Source organism: Syngnathus acus, chromosome 10, assembly GCF_901709675.1.
Source record: "Syngnathus acus chromosome 10, fSynAcu1.2, whole genome shotgun sequence".
NCBI lineage: Eukaryota > Metazoa > Chordata > Actinopteri > Syngnathiformes > Syngnathidae > Syngnathus > Syngnathus acus.
This window is the reverse complement of record NC_051095.1, coordinates 1,059,632-1,080,416: the sequence shown is the minus strand read 5'-3', so window position 1 is coordinate 1,080,416 and position 20,785 is coordinate 1,059,632. Positions and strand designations below refer to the sequence as shown.

The 20,785-nt window shown below is 48.0% G+C and overlaps 3 protein-coding genes across 13 annotated transcripts; 1 reads left to right on the top strand and 2 right to left on the bottom strand.

Annotated features, from left to right (window-relative positions):
* Window positions 1-512: 512 nt before the first annotated feature.
* On the bottom strand, window positions 513-6,540 carry agfg2 (ArfGAP with FG repeats 2). Of its 5 annotated transcripts, none has more exons than XM_037262063.1 (14): window positions 6,190-6,540; window positions 5,266-5,359; window positions 5,024-5,139; window positions 4,604-4,742; window positions 4,434-4,539; window positions 4,281-4,370; window positions 4,160-4,192; window positions 3,030-3,242; window positions 2,434-2,512; window positions 2,269-2,312; window positions 1,784-1,870; window positions 1,593-1,682; window positions 1,353-1,423; window positions 513-1,278 (listed from the first exon to the last, which is right to left on the bottom strand). In XM_037262063.1, exons 1-14 carry the CDS (start codon window positions 6,354-6,356, stop codon window positions 1,231-1,233), a joined length of 1,377 nt encoding a protein of 458 aa, XP_037117958.1. In that variant the 5' UTR covers window positions 6,357-6,540; the 3' UTR covers window positions 513-1,230. The 5 variants fall into 5 exon arrangements, with proteins under 5 accessions (XP_037117958.1, XP_037117959.1, XP_037117960.1 ...); XM_037262064.1 differs by having other exon boundaries at window positions 2,434-2,509; XM_037262065.1 differs by having other exon boundaries at window positions 2,434-2,506.
* Window positions 6,541-7,186: 646 nt separating this feature from the next.
* On the top strand, window positions 7,187-15,341 carry acap1 (ArfGAP with coiled-coil, ankyrin repeat and PH domains 1). Of its 5 annotated transcripts, none has more exons than XR_005099124.1 (23): window positions 7,187-7,560; window positions 8,458-8,515; window positions 8,897-9,016; window positions 9,073-9,126; window positions 9,621-9,679; window positions 9,751-9,934; window positions 10,007-10,051; window positions 10,156-10,251; window positions 10,909-10,983; window positions 11,206-11,318; window positions 11,388-11,439; window positions 11,511-11,611; window positions 11,672-11,778; window positions 11,850-12,045; window positions 12,102-12,171; window positions 12,234-12,328; window positions 12,519-12,709; window positions 12,783-12,830; window positions 12,913-13,088; window positions 13,212-13,321; window positions 13,821-13,931; window positions 14,008-14,694; window positions 15,089-15,184. XR_005099124.1 is itself a non-coding variant. In XM_037262057.1 (23 exons), the coding sequence occupies exons 1-23, from the start codon at window positions 7,508-7,510 to the stop codon at window positions 15,184-15,186; spliced, it is 2,277 nt and encodes a 758-aa protein (XP_037117952.1). In that variant the 5' UTR covers window positions 7,189-7,507; the 3' UTR covers window positions 15,187-15,341. The 5 variants fall into 5 exon arrangements, 2 of the variants coding, with proteins under 2 accessions (XP_037117952.1, XP_037117953.1); XR_005099123.1 differs by having other exon boundaries at window positions 7,188-7,560; window positions 11,669-11,780; window positions 11,855-12,045; XR_005099122.1 differs by having other exon boundaries at window positions 7,188-7,560; window positions 11,669-11,780; window positions 11,852-12,045.
* Window positions 15,342-16,198: 857 nt separating this feature from the next.
* On the bottom strand, window positions 16,199-20,243 carry slc16a13 (solute carrier family 16 member 13). Of its 3 annotated transcripts, none has more exons than XM_037262060.1 (8): window positions 20,071-20,243; window positions 19,555-19,644; window positions 19,010-19,252; window positions 18,796-18,939; window positions 18,466-18,728; window positions 17,700-18,231; window positions 17,178-17,406; window positions 16,200-17,133 (listed from the first exon to the last, which is right to left on the bottom strand). In XM_037262060.1, exons 3-7 carry the CDS (start codon window positions 19,239-19,241, stop codon window positions 17,183-17,185), a joined length of 1,395 nt encoding a protein of 464 aa, XP_037117955.1. In that variant the 5' UTR covers window positions 19,242-19,252; window positions 19,555-19,644; window positions 20,071-20,243; the 3' UTR covers window positions 16,200-17,133; window positions 17,178-17,182. The 3 variants fall into 3 exon arrangements, with proteins under 3 accessions (XP_037117957.1, XP_037117955.1, XP_037117956.1); XM_037262061.1 differs by having other exon boundaries at window positions 19,555-19,632; XM_037262062.1 differs by lacking the exon at window positions 19,010-19,252 and having other exon boundaries at window positions 16,199-17,133; window positions 20,071-20,242.
* Between the last annotated feature and the right edge of the window lie 542 nt (window positions 20,244-20,785).

Here is a 20,785-nt window from a genome sequence, read left to right as displayed (position 1 = left end):
GAAACACGTGCATGTACGTATTTAAAAAGTAGGAATACCGATTCAACTCGTACTTATCTTCACTGAGCTCGAGTATACGACAATTATGCAGAGTTTGGTTTTATGTAAGTTATCATTTATTGATATCAAATTTGTAATGACTTTTATATGCAAGACATTTTCATCAAGATACTGTGGGCCTTGCATACTTGTGGATTTCCCTACTAGCCAATTTCCCCCGTGGAAAATGCATATTTTATTGTAAATTGATTTGCGTTTAGGGAGGGTTTTTTTCCGATTCGGGTTGCCTGGTCCCGAGCCACCGCAAATAGCGGGGATCCATGCTATGGCGTCATTTGAGCACAAGCACAAAGCAAGCAATGCATCCCATAATTCCGTCGGCCTTCTTTCTAAAATAGGAGTTCTATTGCTAAAGCAGGCTGCGCGTTATGCAACACGCATCCCAAAGTAACCTCGAGGCTTTGGGGAAAACGGGCGACGTGCGACCCCTTGCGGAGAAATCCAGAAGGGACTTGGTGTAAAAGAGCTTTTATTTTCTGGAAAGCAACACTCGCTTACGCAGCAGTAAAGGGTCAAACGGATTTTATGAATACTTGCCATGACAAAGACGTGGTTAAAACAATCCTTAAGTAAACCCCCATGTTAAAAAAAAAACATTTTGGTCCAGTAGATGCACTATTGTTTGATACAGTATTATAAGTTTTTCTGTAACAGCTTTTTTCTTTTTTACATTCAGTAGCTTTTTTTTTAGTTGTATATTTTTTAGCCCTCAAAACTCATGCAGCCTGGCAGTGGTTAACATCTTTGAAAGAAAAACAAACAGAAGACAGGCTTTAAGGCGGCGATCCTTCAAAAACTTCAAATGTTGGCGCGACTTTGTCTTTTACTTATTAGGTTTAAAAACTGAAAATTTAGTTTGCTTTTTTTTTTTTTTTGGAGCAGGGAGGGGGTGAAAGCAAAGTAGCGATGCTTTGAGTGTATATTTCTGCCCTCCTCCCCAAAAAAAAAAAAAAAAAAAAATGCTAGAGGCATCAAAGTAGATCTTGCTAGTTAAAGTCATAATTACATTCAGGCTTTTTTTTTTTTTTTTTAAACACACGCACACAAATAAACACATAAATACGGGGACATTGGGACGAGGAGGAAAATACTCCAGAGGCATTGACGAGGCAGAGGCGACTACTACAGTCCACTTCTCCCAGAGACAGACGGCTGAGGGGAGGCGCTTAGTCAGATAAAAGGGTTTCGCGACGTGCCGCGACCGGGGTAAACGTTCCCCTGAAAGAGAGCGAGCCTTAAAGGAAGTTGCTTGATGGCGCCTCGTCCGATTTGTACGAAAAAGGAGTACTCACGGTAAAAGGGTTCACCGACATGGGCCGAGGGACTTTGGGTTGCGAGTCGCACGCGGGGAAGGCGGCGAAACCTGAAAACATTTGAGAGAGCAGATCACGTGAAAATAAATAAATAAATAAAGGCATATATTCTTTATCCTCTTCTGGTTATTGCGGTGCTCAAACAAGCCTTTTGTGTCTTCAGTTTGGGTTGTCCGCATAACGCTGCCCTACAAATGGAGAAATTCAAGTGCGCTTTACCGTTGGCTTCCTGGTTATTGGCGCCCTCTTGAGGAAAGGAGGCAGGCGGCGGGAACACTGACGTGGGCGTGGTGACCAAAGCGCCGTCGCCTGGGGAAACAACGTTTGGGATTGGTCGCTTAGGCTGCAGGACTGCGGACAACCCCCCCGCCCCCCCTCCCGCTCCAAAACAAAACTAACAAAAAAATCACCTCCTGGGGAACTGCTGAAAGGGTTACTGGGGGAGAGTGCAGCGGGCTGCTGGCAAGTGGCGCCTGAGCTGAACGGGTTGGGGAACGCTAGGGCGCACACACACAAACACATATTAGCTAGCATAGTAGCCTCGACAACATGCTAGCACTAACTAAGGCAATGTTACACATGGGCATACAAATGTGTGTACTAGCACAAACCACAAAGGTTAGTCAGTGAACTCAACTTTTGGAATATACATATGAAAATAGAAAGTGGAATAGACTATTAGTGGCAAGAGAAGCACAATCATACTCTTAGTTTGAGTTTTGGGGCGCATTCAAGGACCCTCACTAAAAAAATTGGTCTAAGAAAAACAATCATCAACAAATGAATTCCACTTGATTGCGCTGCATCTTATTTTATTGCTTTAGCCCGAGTGCAAATGAGTGAATCCACGAGTTTTTCAGCAAATAATGAGGATATCAAATCGTGTTCAGCTTACCTGTAAATGTTTGTGAGGCAGAAGTCGTATCAACACCCGGGGAGCTGGTGGGAGAAGAGGTGAAGAATTTAGGTGATTCAGAAAAGGGCAGAGAAGTGAAAATTTCAAATAAACAAAATTAAATAGATGAAAAATAAATTAATTAACGAATGAATAAATACATGCCTGGCCGGAGTGGAGCTAGAAGAGATCCGGCTGCCAAACAAGGTGCTATACTGTGGAGGCCCAGCAGGTGGTGGTGCTGCAGACAAACAATTCACACGGACTTTTTCACTTCAAATTAAAAACAGGGTTCAAATCGAATACTGAAACGAAGAAAAAAATGCTTTTAACTGAGCCAGGGAACAATCTCACTTACTCAACACAAAAAAAAAAAAGCCATCTTGACGAGTCAAAAGCAGCTGATTTTAAACCGATTAAAACGAGTCAAGGGGCTCCTTTGAAGCTAACTGTGCGCGATGGGGAGAAAACAATGAGCGTAATTCAGCGGCTAACAGCCTTGGCATTTGGAGGAAGGACGTTACGCAATCTAGCTGAGCAAGCCGTGACAATCTGGATCACACGCTGACTCCACTTGCTATGCTTTATTAAATCCAACCTGCCGATACGAGCGTTACTACAACTGACTGCGGATTTCTGCTGTGGGGGGGGAATAGTGTTTGGATCCCCTTGCTGAAAACTTGAAATGAATCATCACTTTTTTTGTACATAGTGGGGTGTCCCTATACGGTGAGGTGAATTGGCGGTCGACAGTGGCATACCTGTGTCCGAGAAGACGCTATCCAGTTGGGACACCGCAGCGTACCTGTCCTGGGCGTTGGCCGTGGTCTGCTGCTGCTGCTGCTGCTGCTGCTGCTGGGATAGAGAGTGAGGAAGAGGGGGCTGCAGCTGTTTCAGACCTCCAAAGTCCAAGCTGAGAGATTTGGGGAAGGCTCTGAAGGGCCCCGTGGCGCCCGATGTTGACACCGTGCGACCTGGGACCGACACAAAAAAAAAGAAAAATAAGAGGAAAAAGCCCCGGACAAAGATCATCAAACACCAACATCCCAACGTGAATACAAACAAACACCCTAAGTGCTTAGTCAGGGCAAGTTTTCATGCTGCAAGCGGAGATACAAAGAAAATAGACACAAAAAACAAAGACCGGCAAGGTTAGCATCTTAGCGGGTAGCGGACATTAGCCACAGAGCATGCTAGCAGCTGATAAAGCCTCTCTTTTGTTTCCACTTGTTATCAACTAGCTACACGCTCAAAATCAAATTGAAATACTAACAGATCAGCTTGCTAATACAAAGTGTGCAAGCGCTGAACCGACGATGTGGTGAATATGTTCGACTCTCTATAGTCGAGCAAGTTTTCTACTATGTTGTTTCAGCACACAAACACCATCGCAACAGTAAAAAAAAAAAAGGAGGGGTTAGCATGGTTAGCATCTCAGCGTGCAGCAACCATTGGCCACAACACAGCATGCAGTCTTTTTTGTTCCCTGAGCAGTAAAATTTGTATTATTACTTTTTTAAAAGTAGTATTTTGTTTTATTAAAAAGTAAGCAATTAGCTATACTCTGGAAATCACCTTGAAATAGCAAACTCGTTCCACGTGTTCAATACGTGCGACTAGCGGCCGTTGTGGAGCGACACTAAGGAGTATTTTTGGAAAAGCTAATGTGTAGGCACTGCCGGATTACAGCGGTGCCCCACATATTTATTTTTAAGTGCTTTGCCGCCGACGCCGAGTGAAATATCAGCAGCCCACCGCTGACCACAGGCAGCAGCCGCGGCCGCCTAAAAATAGCAACGCGAGGACCGGCGCGGCGAAGGACTCGATGCGTGAGCCACGTAGCTTACGGACGTTCAGCAGACAGCAAATGCACCGGTGGGACGGGTCTTACCTAACGTGAAGTGTTTTTTGAAAGAACTAGCGGCTACGAGGTCAAGAAGACACAAGGCAGAAAAGGGCGTTAATCTGAAAGGACCCATCAAGAGGGAGCAGAACGCCGTTAGGACGCCCACCTGAAGGACGGGGGAGGGCGGGGAAGGAAGGCGGGTGAGCTGAAGTTAACGAGCCCGGCCGCTGTCTCTCAATCCCGCACACGTTCTGTTCTACGGAAGGAAAAAACATTTTGAAAAGGTATGGTCGTCAAACGGTTCCGCCGGCGACGATACCTTTCAGCGACGGATCCCGGAAGCTTTGGGAGCGCGTGGGCCGCGCGGTGAAGGCGTCGGGCCGGGCGTCAGCGGGCGAGGCTCGATCCCACTGCGCCATCTGCGACTGCAAGAAAAGCTCGGCGGCTGAGTCGTCGGCGTCCCGACCGGCGACCGGGAGACTCTCTCACCAGCGTCCTGGCGGGCCGGGCGTTGGGAGGCAAGTTGTGAAGGGGCTGGCCGGCAAGTGGGCCGTGAACCAGGACGGTCTGGACACCTGGGCTCCAAGGTCCCTCCACATCTCTCCGGTTCTTATTTTTGGAAAAATGCCTGCAAGAACAAACGGGGTGAACGTCACTGGATGGGACAACGTGGTCCCAAAGGTGACAAGCTGCGGGAAAAGGGACCTCTTGGCTCCGCCTCCAAAAAACCAAAGTCTGACGATGCCGGATGTGGGATGTTAACCCCTGAAAATGTTTTTTGTACTTATTATGGTTTTTTATTAATTTATGTTTATTTATTTTTGTTTATTTATTTGTGTTTTTTCCCTTATTTATTTATTTATTGACTATTTATGTTTTGTGCGAATGTGTGTTCGGGTGTCGGCTCACCATTTCTTCTTCTCGTATTTGTCCTGCAGGAACTCTTTGAACTTCTGCGAGTCCTTCATGTCGGAGCAGCCATCTGTCTTGGGCTCAAAGGCGCACAGCCACGTCCTCCTGCCGACCTGAGGACAGACATCAGTAGTTTGTGATCGCCCGCAATCCTCCGGCTGCGATGCCGGAGAGCCCGAGAGAAGGCGGACCGACGTTTTTGGAGGATTCGGCGGCTGGTTTGCTGCAGCCTCACTCACCTGGTTGCCGTGGTTTTGGAGGAATTCCACTTCCTGTTGGGAGAAGGTCGTCATGGAGATGGACTTGACCCTGTGCGGAGGGTTGAGGCCTCGCCTGGGGTAGGATGGCGAGTGGATAAAAAAAAAAAAAAAACACAAGCGGAATTCATATGTTGTCATTCCGGCCAGAGGAAACAGCAGGTGGGCGTGGAAACATGTGTTGGGATCTTCTGATGTGTGGGAATCTTCATCCATGCTTTCTACGGAAGTCTGTGTGAGCATTATCCAGTTTAAGCTCCATCTACTAGTGTACTCTTTGTCCTCACTTGTAGTTTTACCTCATTTTAGTGTGTAGACGTGTGCAGAAATGCACCTTGTGCGGACAAAGAGCGCGTTAGTAATAAAACGACTGGATCGATGCTCAAACCGACGATTATTCGATATCCTTCATGTCAAGCTTAGCGTCCTCACGAAGAGTAGGACAGTACATGTTACTACCGAGGCAAAGCCGCGCTGGTCGACGCAATTGTTCTGCTAGTGCGTCCCGGTCTTGAGGCTGGAGATCAAGAATATCGACTCAACGCTGAAACACAACAGTGAGTGGTTCCCCGGGCCGGCCTTCCCGTGGAGTGCGAGGAGTGGGCTGGACATGCAAAATCAACGTGTCCACACATATCAACATACACACGCCCACACTCCAGAGGAGCTGCTGGAAGGGACGGCAAGAAACAAACCTTGCACCCGAGGACTGGTTTTAAATGGCTGTGGGAAGACAGAGAGTGTGTCAACATGCGTGGAAAGCACCTCTCGCGATTGCACCAGCGTGTGCGACGGTGCTGCAATCTCCGGGCCTGCCTGGCTGGCTGTCTGCCTGCCTGCCACTTTCGCTCCACTCTGCTGCAACAACAATTGCATGACACGGGGCTGAGTGCAGATGCTACTCACAGCATTCCGGAGCACGAGGTGCACACGAAGGTGCCCACGGTCACGTCCGTGTACGTCACACCGGGCTGGTTGCACTCGAAGCAATGTTTGTTTACTCCGGACTGGGCCAGCTCCCGGACCTTGCGTGCGCAAATCTCCTGGTTGTCCCGGTGCTTGCGGTTCGACATCGTGGATCCGGAGGAGGGGCGGGGTGGGGGCTTGGTCGAGCCACCGTCCGAGCTCCGTCTCCCGGGCTCTCCGCCACTTCACCGCCGCATTGTGGGGCGGGGGGCGTGGGGGTCGAGGGGCAGTGGTTGGAGAAAACGCCACTCAGCTCCTGCTTCACGCGGAGAGGGTGGGGGAGTCAAACCCAACAAGATGCGTCACATAAACGGAAACATGCTTACTTTCTTCAGAATAAAAGCATGCAACCGGAAGTATGTCACCATTCAAAGATACTGTTTTGAAAACCCGACCAAGATAATTATTTGCATACGATGTGTCAAAAAGGTCAATCATTTCATTCGTCTACCTATCTATGCTTTTGTTGTTTTTTAGCAGAAAGTGAATATTTATGACGAGTTGAGCCTGCTTTTGATCAGCAGAGGGAGCTCGACACGTTCGTCGAGCGAGCTCAAAATCACGTGACTCTTCAGGGTTCTGTTGGCATGGGTGCGTGACGTCATTCGCGTGGCATTCAGAGCTCTCGGCGTAATACTTTACCTATTGTATAGGAAAAGAAAGAACACGGGTGGTACTAAAAATCAAAACTCCTATTTTAGAGGGCATTTAAAAAGCATTTTCCATACCCTATATTTTGACAAATTGTACAGTTAACGATCAATTTGACACTGCATGGCTTCAGACGCTTATTTTCCACAAAGAATCTTCGACACGAAATTTGCCCAAAACAAATACTGCACACGACAGAAAGCGCCGTCATGGCTCATCCGAGTCATGTGACTCAATTCCGGGGTGCGTGACGTCAGTCATGTGGCATCAAGGCAAAGTACGTGGGTTTTTTTTTTTGTGTGTGTGTGTTTGCATCTTGTTTGTTATCGCGCACTCTGGGCGGTGTTAGATTTTGCGTGGGAAGAAAAACTCGTTGGCAGACAAGAAAAACACACCCCTATGAGCGCGTGTGCGAGCGCGTGTGTGTTCCGATGACGCGTCAAACGTCGGTCGAGATCTATCGTGCACACTAGGCGCACAAATTAAACAAGTCCAGGAACTGCAGGAAACGAAATGACAAAGTAAACCTTGCCACGACGAAGTTGGATTTATTTAATATACTTTATATTTGTTTTTTGGGTTTTTTTGCGTCCAAACGAAGAGGATTATGACTATAAAAGTGGACTTTGAGGAGTGTTTGAAAGATTCCCCACGCTTCAGGTAACAAAAGCCCTTGTCTTGTGATAGGTTAGGTGTGCGTGTGTGTGTGTGTATGCACATCTTTTCAATCAAAACTAAGTTTTTGACTCAAATCGGTTTTCCCTAGGCCCCTAAATATATTTTTGTGACAATTTGGTAGAGTGTCGTGAGATTTTTGTAATGTAATAATAGTACTGTATTTAATAATATGCATGTAAAGCCATAAAGTGGAAGCATATGTCAAGGCAAGTAGTGCTAAATGGTGCTGTTGCAAGCATATAAGAAAGCAAGAGCAGATTTTGGGTGTGCCCTGGGTCTGAGTCAGTCAGTATTGTGCTTTGCAGCTGATCTGGCATCTTTCAAACTTGCCCCCCCACACACACACACACAGAAAGAGAACAGAGAAAGCAGAAATACAAAGATGCCACAAAAGTTGGACAAAAGTGGGGGTGTATATGGCAGTGTGGCCATTTTGTTACTTGAAAAAGAGCACAGCCTTGTGTTGCCAGGTGACAGTTGAGGTGAACAGGAAGCAAGCCGAGCGCTGCAGGAAGTGTGAAACCGCACCGGCATTGACACAAGAAATAAGCTTTCCCCATTTTGTACTTCTCCTCTTTACAGTATTGAAAATGTAAATATCGAAACATACGGAAAGAGAATGTAAAGGAATACATCGGTTGCATGATGTATTATAAAGCAGAATCAAATTGATGTGTGACATATATGACATGTAGGGTCAAATGTTTATTGAAAAAAGTTTCAGGAAAATTCCCAAAAAGGAAAAAAAAAAAGCATATTTCTGAAAAAAAAAAAAACTGGAAAAAATGCATACAAAAGTAATGTTGCTAATTAAAAAAATTGCTGGTTGCTAATTCAAAAAAATAAAATTGCCTGTGTGTGTGCGTGCGTGCATTTCAGAGCGGAAATTGAAGCCGTCCAAGCTGATGTGGGTGAACTCGAGACCCGATTAGACAAGGTGAGGTTTGTGTGAATAAAATTGTTACATATTCATTTATTCTAAATTTAAGTTGTAATATGAGGGAAAAAAAAGTTTTGTGTATTTTAAGAACAAAATCATAGGGCTCAATCTTTGAATGATTGTATACCCTGCCCAGTTAATTTAGACGAGCTGGCTAGACGACAATGTTGGTCATTTAGTGGGCGGCGGATCTGCGAGAGGGAGGACTGCGCCGCTGTGAGAGTGGTCACAGTTAACTTTAGTCATGGCCAATCAAAGCAGCTTCTTGCATTGCCTCTAAATGGGCCACCTGCAGACAAAATGTCTGTTGACATATACCGTACAAAAAAAAAAAAACGGAAGTAGCAATTTGTCAGCACGCGCGCTTTTGTGTGGCAGCTGGTGAAACAATGCCAGGCCATGCTGGAGGCCGGCCGAGTCTACCAGCAGACCAGCAAGAGCTTTGTGACGGGCCTCCAGAGTCTGGGACAGCACTGCTCCGGGGACACCACCATGGAGGTGAGAACCGCGCGCTGATCGCCAACTGTGCAATAATGTTGTTTTTCTTCTTACAGGAATGCTTGCAGAAATTTTCCCAAAAACTGTCCGTCATCTTGGACGCGCAGGGGGTGAGCGGTTTGTTTCAAATATTTCTTTTTTTGCACGTACATCTGTACACAATTTTTGTAGTCTCGGGTCGAACTCGCCAAAACAGACCCTTTTTGTACGGCGACTAAAATATCACATTTTTCGCCAGATGTGACATTGGTGCAAAATTTGGTAGGGCTCTGATTAACTACTTCCCTTTTTTGTATGGCGACTTTAAAATATAAAATGTTTCACCAGGTGTAATGTTAGTGAAAAATTTGGTAGGGCTCTGATAAACCACTCTGGGGGGCGTTACACTCTTTTCTTGTATGGCAACTTTAAAATATCCAATTTTTTGCCAGGGGTGACGTGAGAGCAAAATTTGGTAGGGCTCTGATAAACTACTCTACTTTTGAAAATATCAAATTTTGCTTCAGGTGTGACGTTAGTGCAAAATTCGGTTCGCTGCTCGGGCACTAAATAGTTAGAAGTCATCTTGGACCATATTCAACTTGCATGTACGTTGTCCTTTCAGGAGGTGATTGACATCACGCAGAAGTCGGTCAAGACGAAGCTCCAGACATTTGTCAAAGAGTGAGGAGATGTTCAATTTCAGCGTGGCGGTCGGTGGGTCACTCACCTTCACAATTTGGCGTTCTCTCCAGAGACGTGCGGCGCTTCAAGGACGCGCGTAAGGAGTTTGAGCGTAGCAGCGAGTCCCTGGAGGGGGCGCTAGCCAGGAACGCTCAGGCGCCTCGCGGGAAGCCTCACGAGGTGGAGGAGGCCAGCGGCGCGCTGCTCAACGCCCGCCGGGCCTACCGATCGGGCGCCCTCGACTACGTCCTGGAGGTCAGCAAAGACATGGCGACAGGTTTCGAGGCCGCACTTTTTAAGCGGAGCTCTTTTGTCTTTTTCTCGCAGATTAACATCATCGAAGCCAAAAAGAAGACGGAACTGTTGATGGCCGTGAGTGCAACCTTGTCACCTTTTTAAAAATGCGTGCATCACATTTGATCTCATCCATATTTTGTTGGGCAAAATGAAATACTCTGCGTTTTTTCTATTTTTAGATGTTGTCGCTAATGGACGCTCAGGCCCAGCTGTTCCAGAATGGCTACCAGTCCTTGGCAGAACTGGACCATTATCGGCAAAAACTAAGTGAAGAGGTAATTATGATGATTGCTGTTGTTGTTGTTTTTGGAAAAAAAAAAACCCACTATATTCATGCATTACAACTTTTTTTCTCTCAAATATTTAAATATATCTACAACTGTATTCACATATATATATATACACATACATATATATGTATATATATATATATTATATATATAGGACGATATATTATTACATTTTATTTATTATATATTACATATATCATTCTTAAATATCCAATATGGCTCATGTAGATCTTTAGATGGAAAATAAGACTTAATAAACAACATCATTGTCATCAATCTTGAAAGTATGACTTGAAAACATGCATCTTTCCGAAGTGAACGTAAAAAAACCCCCAAAAAAACGATAATTTGACTCTTGTGATATTCCAATTTGAATGTTGGATCTGAAAAGTGGTTCTTGTCATGACTGCGATGATTTCAAAGGTTTCCTGAGAGCATTTGCATGGCACACGACTTGCCAGCGTGACAGGAAAGAGCCAGCAACAACAGGAAATAGTTCACAAGATCACACACTCCGTCCGTCCGTCCGTCCGTCCGTCTGTCAAAAGACAGGAAATGAACTTGTCGTCATCGGATGCAAGGAGAAGACGAGAATGAGCGGCTTGCCTCCCTCCATCTTGCCTTTTTGCTCTGTTTCAACAGCATCGGCAGTTTGTCCTGAATTCAGCCCGAGAGAAGAGGGACATGGAGCAAAGGCACGCCGCCATCAAGAAAAAGGTTCATTCAAAGCATCGCAACTTCAAATTCTGAAGATCTGGACGCTTTTTCAACAATACAACTTTGACGTCTATATGCGTCAATGGCAGTGAAAGAGTTCAAACGACGTCATTTTTCAATTTCAAGTTCTACGTCAGCTCTTGAGCATATTTTTGAGGAGAATTGCATTCTGGAGTTTCAAAAGGCATCAAGTCAGCTAAAAATGGATTCGGGGCTTTCCAGGATGTTTCCTACGACGACTCCATCATGGACTTCAAACCGGACGCCGCCGACGGAGTTGCCATGGAAGGCTACCTCTACAAACGGGCCAGCAACGCCTTCAAGACATGGAACAGGTTTAAAAAAAAAAAAAAAAAGATCTCTTGTGATCTTTTCTTCTTCTCATGTCTCCCTCCCTCCCTCAGGCGTTGGTTCTCCATTCAGAAGAATCAGCTGGTGTATCAGAAGAAATTCAAGGTAAGCAAACAAAGAGGAGGCTTGTTGCTTTGGGCGAAAAGGGGAACGCAGGCGGTCTGCTCGTCTCTCAGGACCAGCCCACGGTGGTGGTGGAGGACTTGCGTCTGTGCACGGTCAAGCCCAACGGCGAGAGCGAGCGGCGCTTCTGTTTGGAAGTGGTCTCCCCGTCCAAGTGAGTCCCGCCCGGCGACAACCGAGTCCCCGCCGGCCGACTCTAAGGCGGGCGCAGAAGCTGTCTGTTACAGGCCGACTCGGAGAGGCAGCAGCAGACGTGGATCGGCGCCGTGCAGAACAGCATCGCCTCGGCCTACCACGAGCGCAGGGAGCTCCAACGCAGTCCGGTGAGAATTTGCCGGCCGGCGGTGAGACGCGCCTCGTCGCCTCCCCTCGTCGACCGTGTGGCCGTGTCTCGCAGCGGCAGCGCCGCAGCTCGGTGTCGACGGGGAACCCCGCCGACGGCGAAGGGGACGAGGGCTTCAAGGCCTTGGAGGAGGTCCGGGCCATTGCCGGGAACGGCGAGTGCTGCGACTGCGCCGCGCCGGATCCCGACTGGGCTTCCATCAACCTCGGCATCACTCTGTGCATCGTGTGCTCGGGCATACACAGGTATGCAGGCGCCTGGACTCGCGCAGGCCCAGGCGCACCAACTTGCTCTCTTTCAGGAGCCTGGGGGTCCACTTCTCCAAAGTGCGCTCCCTCACGCTGGACTCGTGGGAGCCAGAACTCATTAAGGTAAGGGATTCTCTTCTCGCGTGAGCGGCTGGAGATGACCGAGGTCTCGGTGTGCCTTGCAGCTGATGTGCGAATTGGGCAACGGCGTCATCAACGGCATCTACGAGGCCCGGATTGACCAGATCACCTTGAAGAAGCCCCTCGCTTCCAGTCCCAGGTAGCTTTGGGCAGGTTCCAGCTCAGAAGCCCACACAATTCTGGCATCAGCTACGTGGCGTTTTTGGGCCGTCGGCACATTACGGCGCAACATTGCTTCCTCGTTTGAAGCAACCGGTGTCGTTGCACTCGTCATTCCAATCTGTTTGAAAGCCCCTGACGAGAGCCTTCCCCGATATGCGGCTCAACAGGGGGGACAAGGAGGCCTGGATCCGCTCCAAATACGTGGACAAGAAGTTCATCCAAAAGCTGCCGGAGACGGGTCAGAACACGTGGCAGAAGCGTCCTGGCGATAAAAGGAACAGGGCGGCCACGCAAGACCGCAGCGCGCAGCGACCGCCGCTCAAACCCAAACCGAGCCGAGCCACCCTGCCGCGATCGGGTAACGCACGACGGAACCGCCGACGAGACGCCTGCCTCGTCACACGTCTTTCTCTCTCTCTCTCTCTCCTTAGTGTCAAGCCCGATTGAGGTCCAAGAGCACAACATGGGGTCCCGCAGAGGTCGGCGTTCACGCACGTTTAAAAAAAAAAAAGAAAAAAAAAACAAGTTCCCCACGCTATCAATATTTGTGTTGTACCTTAGATGCCAATGACGAAGAGGAGGATCTGAGCGGCCTTCATTCCGGGGCGCTGCTGTACCGCGCGGCCGCCCTGCAGAACTTCCCCGTCATGGCCGACGCGTTGGCCCACGGCGCCAACGTCAACTGGGTCAACGCGGCCGAGGAGGCCTGCACGCCGCTGATCCAGGCCGTCTCGGTGGTGAGGGTTCCTCCGGAGTGCGCCTCCGCACCGGCCGCCCATTGTTGGGAAGCTTTTTTTTTTCTTCCTTCCTTCCTTCCTTCCTTCCTTCCCACCTTCCTTCCTCCCTTCCTCTCCGAGCAGAATGCTCTGGCGGCGTGCGAATTCCTGCTGCAGAACGGCGCTGACGTCAACCAGGCGGACAGAAATGGGAGAGGTCCGCTTCACCACGCCACCATATTGGGTCACACCGGGTACAAACACACACACACACACACACACACACACACACACACACGTGTGCGTGTCTGTAATGGAAAGACAACACTTGGCTAATGATGTCCGTTTTTGAAAAGAACTGCTGAATATCTGTTATCCGATATTTCTAGCATTGGGTCAATTCTTCTTCTTATAACTTTGTCAGCTCGTATCTTCCAATTAGCATAACAACCGTGAGCATCTTAGCCTTTGCGACCACACGGCACCGAGTTAAAAAGCATTTTGTACTCTTGCTGTATGTTAGCAGACCAACTGTTAGCATATTAGCGAACGGTCTGTTAGCATATTCGCAACAGTCAGTCAAAACTGGAGCGTTGGAAGACATTTGTAGTCTTAAAGTAGTTCTATAGACAAGCCCAGGTAGGTTCTTGACGTGTAACAGCTAGCAAGCTAATTCAACGTTTCCACAGGAACGAGCTAGTAGGGCCAATAGTGCTACATTTCAATTTTATACGGGCTTGTGTGTGAACTCAGGCTGGTGTGCCTCTTCCTGAAACGAGGCGCGGACTACAACGCCAGAGACAAAACCCAAAAGGACCCCATCACGATCGCCGTGGATAACGCCAACGCCGACATTGTCACTTTGTGAGCATCAGGAACAAAAATTTGCCCCTTGATGGCGAAAGGGAAAACTTGCCCGATGCTCTTTTTATCCCCGCAGACTCCGAATCGCCAAGATGAACAGGGAGATGCAGGAGCTGGATGGATCCCTAGGAAAATCAGGTCTCTCCAAGGGGCAGGCGCCGGCTGGGGGCACCGGGGCAGGGAGCGGGCAGGTCCAATCCAGGAAGAGCCTCCAGGCTTTCAAGAACCATATAAGTGGGAGCACAAAATGAGTAGTTCAACAAGTCTGACAGAAAGGGGCTTTTTTTTTTTCTTTTTTTCCTTCACACTGGTTTTGCAGTGTCACCTTTTTTTTTTTACTCTGCGTATTTATACTGTTGCAAATGTCATTGGAGATGGGGTGTAAAGGGAACTCCGCCTTCTTAGGGAAAGCGTGAAAATCCGGTTTCTCGCTCAGAATCCATGACGGTACAACAAAGAGTCTTCTATGATCACCATTCCTTCTTCCACTTCAGCGTATGGCTCTTTGAAAGGGCCAAAATGTCAAAACACTGTGAAAATGGAATGAAACGGGTAGTTAGTCAGTTGCAGCCTTTGTGCTCAAGCGTTGTGTTTTTGCTTTTCAGGCTTGCTTCTTGTAACCTGGTTTTGTGTGTGCTTGTTTAAAAACTAAACAAAGAGACCCTGGCGGTCAGCATTTGTGACTTTGTGTGTCTTTGCACGCCTGAGTCATGCTTCTTGTCTCACCCGTTTGTGCAGCGTGCCACCTGCCGCAAACTACCAGGTAAAGTGCATTTGTGCGCACGCGTGCTGCTTCCTACTTGTCCCGCTTCGAGGCCAACCTCAAATAGACGCAAAGTGGGACTTTGAGAGATGACAATTGATCCTGTCTAGCTTTTGGGAAACGTTGTTACCGTCTGAACGCCTGTCTTTAGTCTTAACAAGTTTGCTCGTTGACTTACGGGTGGCTTCCACTTTTTTCCGGCAACACGCTCTTCTTCTGCGTACATTTCGAGACGGCAGCGCCATCTAGTGGCACTTTACGTTTCTATCCGCAGACTTCTTGGGGGCTTATTTATGGATGATTCCTATCAGTCGGCTTCTTGGGGGTTATTTATGTGTTCTTGTACTCTTCATATTTTTTGGGTAATTGGTTTTACCTCTCTTGTGTCGCACAGGTGACGAAACTTGCCAGCACATCTTCAGAGACTTCTCGCACATGGCTTCTAACAACCCCGAGAAGCTCAAGCGTCGCAGCGCCGACGGCAAAGTCTAAAAGAAAAAAAGCGTCAACTATTTAGGGCAAATGCTTGCTTCTGTCTTGTCGCCACGGGGATATTTTGGAATAATTCGATTTGAAAATGTTGAAACTTCTTCGGACAGAACTGTCTTTTGTCCAACAAATGCAGATCAAATAAATGCATTTTATTTGATGTGAGTCCTTGCTAGTTTACACTGGGGCGTTGACGAGGGCGGCTCTACCACAAGGCAGACTGGGCCCATTGCCTAGGGCGACAGTTGGGGGATTTTTATTTTTTGTCTTTCTAACATGGGTTTGTGAATTGAAGCGCTGAGCCAGCGTCAATGTGCTCCGCCGCCCTCTAGCGGTGGTGGCGAGGGGACGCAAAGCAGCGACTTGAATTTTGCCATCACGTGTGAGTGAGTGGCTGAAACGTACAGTACGATATGTGGAGCAGGCTGCAAAGGAGAAAAAGTCCCTTCCGTTTGATGGAAGAGCGCATGCAAGAAAGTTGGATCCAAAAATGCCACCTGTCGTTTGGCAAAAAAGACCAAATTTGATTGAAAAGCGCATGCAAGAACGTTTGAAACCAAACTCCCACCTGTCTCTGGGCAAAAAAGACCCAAAAAAAAGTCTCATGCAACAAAGTTGGATAGAAAAATGCCACCTGTCTGATTGCAAAGCGCTTGCAAGAGTTTTTCTTCCATGGTGGCGGCGGGCCATTCGATCTTCTCAGGAAGTTTCTTCCATGAATCGCTGTGGAGGCGGCGGCGGGCCATTCAATCTCTGCTCGTCTCCATCTGTTGAAACGGCGGCCCGCAATGCCGTTGTTTATTATTTATTCATCACTCTTATTTATTCATTTTGTGCCTTCTTGTTTTTATTTTTTTGTGTTGTTTACTATGTCTTGTCACCGTGGGATAGTGGGAACGTAATTTCTGTTTCTTTGTGTCTTGACATGTGAAGAAATTGACAAAGCAGACTTTGAATTTGAAGTCCGAGGCAAAAACAAATCAACAAAGGCCGTGCACTATTTTCTCAGTATTTTTTTCCAGTCTTAACAGTGCTTGAAATGAAATGGTGATGGATGGTGACAATGTACTAGCTAGCCGAACTAAGCCATCAAACTGTTCGCTCACTCAGTCGCATAAGCACAGAAATACAAACATTTCGGGATGTGCCAGCCGTTTCTCATCTTCTCAATAGCAGCAGCCTGCTGTCAGTTCGAGTCTCCTCCACCAGAGGGCGCGATTTGTCATCATTTAACTCTCCGTCTTTCCCTCAACGAACGAGAATCATTCCGCGTTCAGACACGTCACACGGCACAAAAGAGGCATATTTTGCATTCACTTTGTATCTCTTCGCTTGATTTCTCTTTTCTTCTTCTTCACAGTTTAATCAAGTTTAAAAAACAAAGATGTGATGAGCATTTCTCTTGCTCAGGAACGCTAATCGCACATCACTTCGAAGTCCTACACAAGTTCTTCCAAAATAGTGTCAGCAAAGTTCAGGAAGCCAAAGCAAAGGGGTGCGCGGGTGAATGATCCAACCAAGTAATCAAGTAACCAGCATTTATTATTTTCCTCATAACTACAAAATAAAGACACAATTATTGTCTCGGGGGGGGGGGGGGGGGGGAAGGCACTTAAGTAACAGCGGTCCTGTACTCCTGAGTGTGAGGGACGTGGCTAAAGCTCATTCTTATGATTATCGTTGTGACTACTTTTTTGGGCACGTCAATTTAACACCAGTGGAGTATGCTGCTACCATCTTCAATAGATTCACAGTTTACATGGAATTGGAAAAACACTTCATTTCAGTGGCAATGTACAAATGTAAATCATTTGCCCTCCTCATGTTCACTCCTGGCAAAAAGTTTGGTCTGAAATCACAGGATGAACTTAAAGGCAACAGGATAAGCTTCACTTTGACCTTTAACCCGTATTCTTTTTTTTTTTTTTTTTTTCGAGGAGTGGTTGTGTGTATAATATATACACACACACACACACATACATATATACACACAGGCCCCTCAGTGATTGGTGTCACCGGGAGACTCATTCATCGGCTCAGTCTCCGAGCTGGGACTTTGCGTCTCGGCGTTTGGCACCATTGGCGGCATAACCGGCAGCAGCGGCGGATCCGTGCGGGCGAAGTAGTGGGGCAACGTGGCCATGGTCAGAGTGCTGAGGAGGAAGAAGGCACCCGACACCACAAAGGAGGCCATGTAGTTGCCCGTGACGTCTCGGAGCAGCCCTGGAGGGGCCAGACAAGCCACGCTTGAGTAACGCAAAAGCGCTATGGGCAAATAACTTTGGGTCAATGTTTGACAACCACAGAGTTTTGTTTGTTTGTTTTTAGGTCATGACATGTCAAACTGACATGGGGAAGCCATACATTGTAGAATAATTCGATCCACTGCTGACTTTGTAATTGACTCACTTAGCTCTCAGTTACGCATTTAGCTGAAATGCTACATTCAGTTCGTCAACTGGCAAATAAAAGTGGAGCGAGAAATAGTTGGCTCTATGCAGGGTGGTTGCTCCTACCTGACAGAGGTGATCCCAGCAGTCCCGCACAACTCTCGATAAGCTGCAACAGCCCGAGCGCCCCCATCACGCGCTCGGCGCTGACCACCGTCGGCACCACCGTGAAGGCCAGCGAGGTCAGCGCCCCCGATGAGAAGCCGTAGAAGAGGCTGACGGCCACCAGGGCGGCGTAGGAGCCCCGCATGGAGCTGACGGGCAACAGCATGATGGACAACCCGGCCAGCGTGGTCCAAGCGCTCAGTAGGTGGATGAGGCGAAAGTGGCCCCGGTCCGAGAACCAGCCCGAGGCCACGCGGCCCAGGATGTCGGTCACGCCGGCGGCGGACATGACGAAGGCGGCCTGGTACTCGGAGAAGCCGGCGTGTCGGCTGTGGGCCACCAGGTGGACGTAAGGCACAAAGTAGCCCACGTTGAGGAGGCTGATGGCTAAAGTGTAGGTGACGTAAGGCCTCTCGCACAGCAGCGACAGCTCCAAGTAGGAGGCCACTTGCCGCAAGGCGCCGCCGCATGACTGCCCGCTCTCCGTAGCCGCCTGGAAGACAGGAAAGTCCGGACTTGGAAAACATTTACTCAACCTTGACTTAGACAGCCGAGGCAAATTTGAAACGATTCTAATTTGCAAAGTCAAAGCAAATATGCCAACTTTAGCGTGGTTCTCAATGAAGTTCCCCATTATACGACAACGGAGTTCCTTGGTTACCAAGATGCCACAAGATGGCGCCAAAGCAAGACAATAGCGGGCAACGGGCTGTGTATTTGACCCCACCTTGACCTTTGCCGGTCCCTTAGGCCGCCGCCGTGGCCGAATGCACGCCCCGCACGGCACGATGTTGAAGCTGAGCCCGCCCAGGATGAGCAAGGCCCCGCGCCAGGCGTACGTCTCCACCAGGTACTGAAAGAGCGGGTTGAAGGTGAACGACGCCAGGCCGATGCTGGAGAAGGCCAGCCCCAGGGCAAAGCTGCGCCGCTGGCGGAAGCTCGCCATGACCGTGGCCACCATGGGTGTGAAAACCAGGCCCCAGCCCAAACCTGTCCAAACGGACAGTATTAGTGTGTGGCCAGTAATCCAGACTTGTGGCCCCGTGCGATGACGTACCAGTCAGGAGGCCCATGGTGAGGTAGAGGTGAAGCAAACAGGTGGCCCGCGAGGCCAGAATCAAGCCCAGCCCAGCCAGGCAGCCTCCCGCCATCACCACCGGCCGCGTGTCGTAGGCGTTGGATAAAGCCGCGCCCAGGGGGCCTGCCACACAACAACACGCTAACTAACTGCCTAACTTCCTCTGGCAGGACGAAGGGTTAGGGTTACTCACTGAAGAACTGCTGCGCCGCCAGACCGGTGGAGGCGATCCACGAGATGGCTTGAGCGCTCTCCTCAAAGTACTGCACAAACTCCACAAAAAAGATGCCCAAGCCGCGCATGAGCCCGAACACCAGGCTGGTGCTGACGAAAAGGGCCCCCACCAGCACCCAGCTCCAGCCCCCGTCGGGCTCCTCAGCTTCGCCGCTGCGCCGGCTCTCCGCTCCAGGTTGGACGCCGGCCATCGCTGAGGGATCTGGAGACAAAGTATGTCGGCAAATGGTAACAGGTAAAGCGTAATCATTAACTTGCTTTGGCTGGGGCTCCTTAAAACATTGGTGGGTTAATCATGAACAACTTGTAAAAGTCTTCACTGTGGAAGGCAACTAGATTGTTTGACAAGGGGAAAGAAATCCCCACCAAAAAAAAAAAAAAAAAAACGCAACCATCAACTTTCATTTTGGAAAATTATAGCATTCAAGCTACATTGTGATGGAAGGATTGGAAATTTCACAAAGTCACACTTTTCGATGTGCTGTGAAAAAGGAGGTGACCCACCTGCTGAAGGAGGAGTGCACTGCAAAACATGTGGGAGGCACCTGGCTCTTCTTGAAGTGAGGTTCAATGGAGCTGAAGCTGAAGAACACACTTTTTTTTTTTTGTTCAATTAGGATTTGCAAGCTTTTTTAATTCTTTAGGAATATAAACAAAAAGATTCACGTGTATACATCAAGTTTAAAAAATAAATTCATTAAAAAAAAAAAAACACACAAAAAATGAATTTACGAAGTCTTGCGCTTTACGCCAACGGAGCACGTCAAAGCATAACCAAAGCACACGTCTACGTAAATTACGTGTCGTAACGCATGCGCATTAGCGACAAACTAAATTCCCCGAAAGACGAAATAAAAATAACGGCACAAACAAGACTAACACACAATTTACTCATCCAACAACACCCCTTGATTTAAAAGAGTTATTCTTGTACCGTAGCAGTAGCCGTAAAATGTACATATGTTACGCTCGCGAAGAACCTGTTAAATAATGCTAACCTGCCAGTAACACTTGACTTACCTCTTGTACTTGGAACCTTCTCTGTATTATCATTCTGGTCATGTTCTCATCGACTTCGGAGCAAGTCGATGAAGTCAAAGCACAGAACCGACCCGGCGGCTAGTGTTCCTCTGGACGCGTGTGTGTTGCGAAGGCCTGCCTTTTAAATGGAACTCGAAAGCACCAACCGGCTTTTTTTTTTTTCGGTCAGGTAACAAATCAACTGTGAACACAATTTTAAAAATAACGCAATAAATGACTTATCGGGGTAATAAAGGACGGGGCAGCTTGCATTTTAACAAGAAAACGTCAAAGTTGATTTGCTGAAGTTGTTGTCAGCTGGGACAGACACGCCCCCCCCCCACACACACACACACACACACACACACCTACGCCCGGGTTTGCTTATCGTCATAATTCATGTTGCGTCAGGTGACAGAGGGTGAGAGAGTTCAGCCCCCGCCCCGCCCCGCCCCGCAGGAAACACCAGCTATGGCAACAGTGTGAGGGTCAAGCAGGAAACAAGTGCCAGCAATTTTTTCATCGTTTCCATATGGCAGCAGATATGATGTGACAGTCATGTGGAACTTTGACATATCGAGAGAATAAGGCCAATTTACTTGATTATGCCCCACCCCCTTAATAGTATCTTGAATTTTGTTTTTATTTAAAAAAATCTGTCCTCTTGAATTAAAATACAACAATGACATTCCGTGAAAACGAAACAAGTATGTAT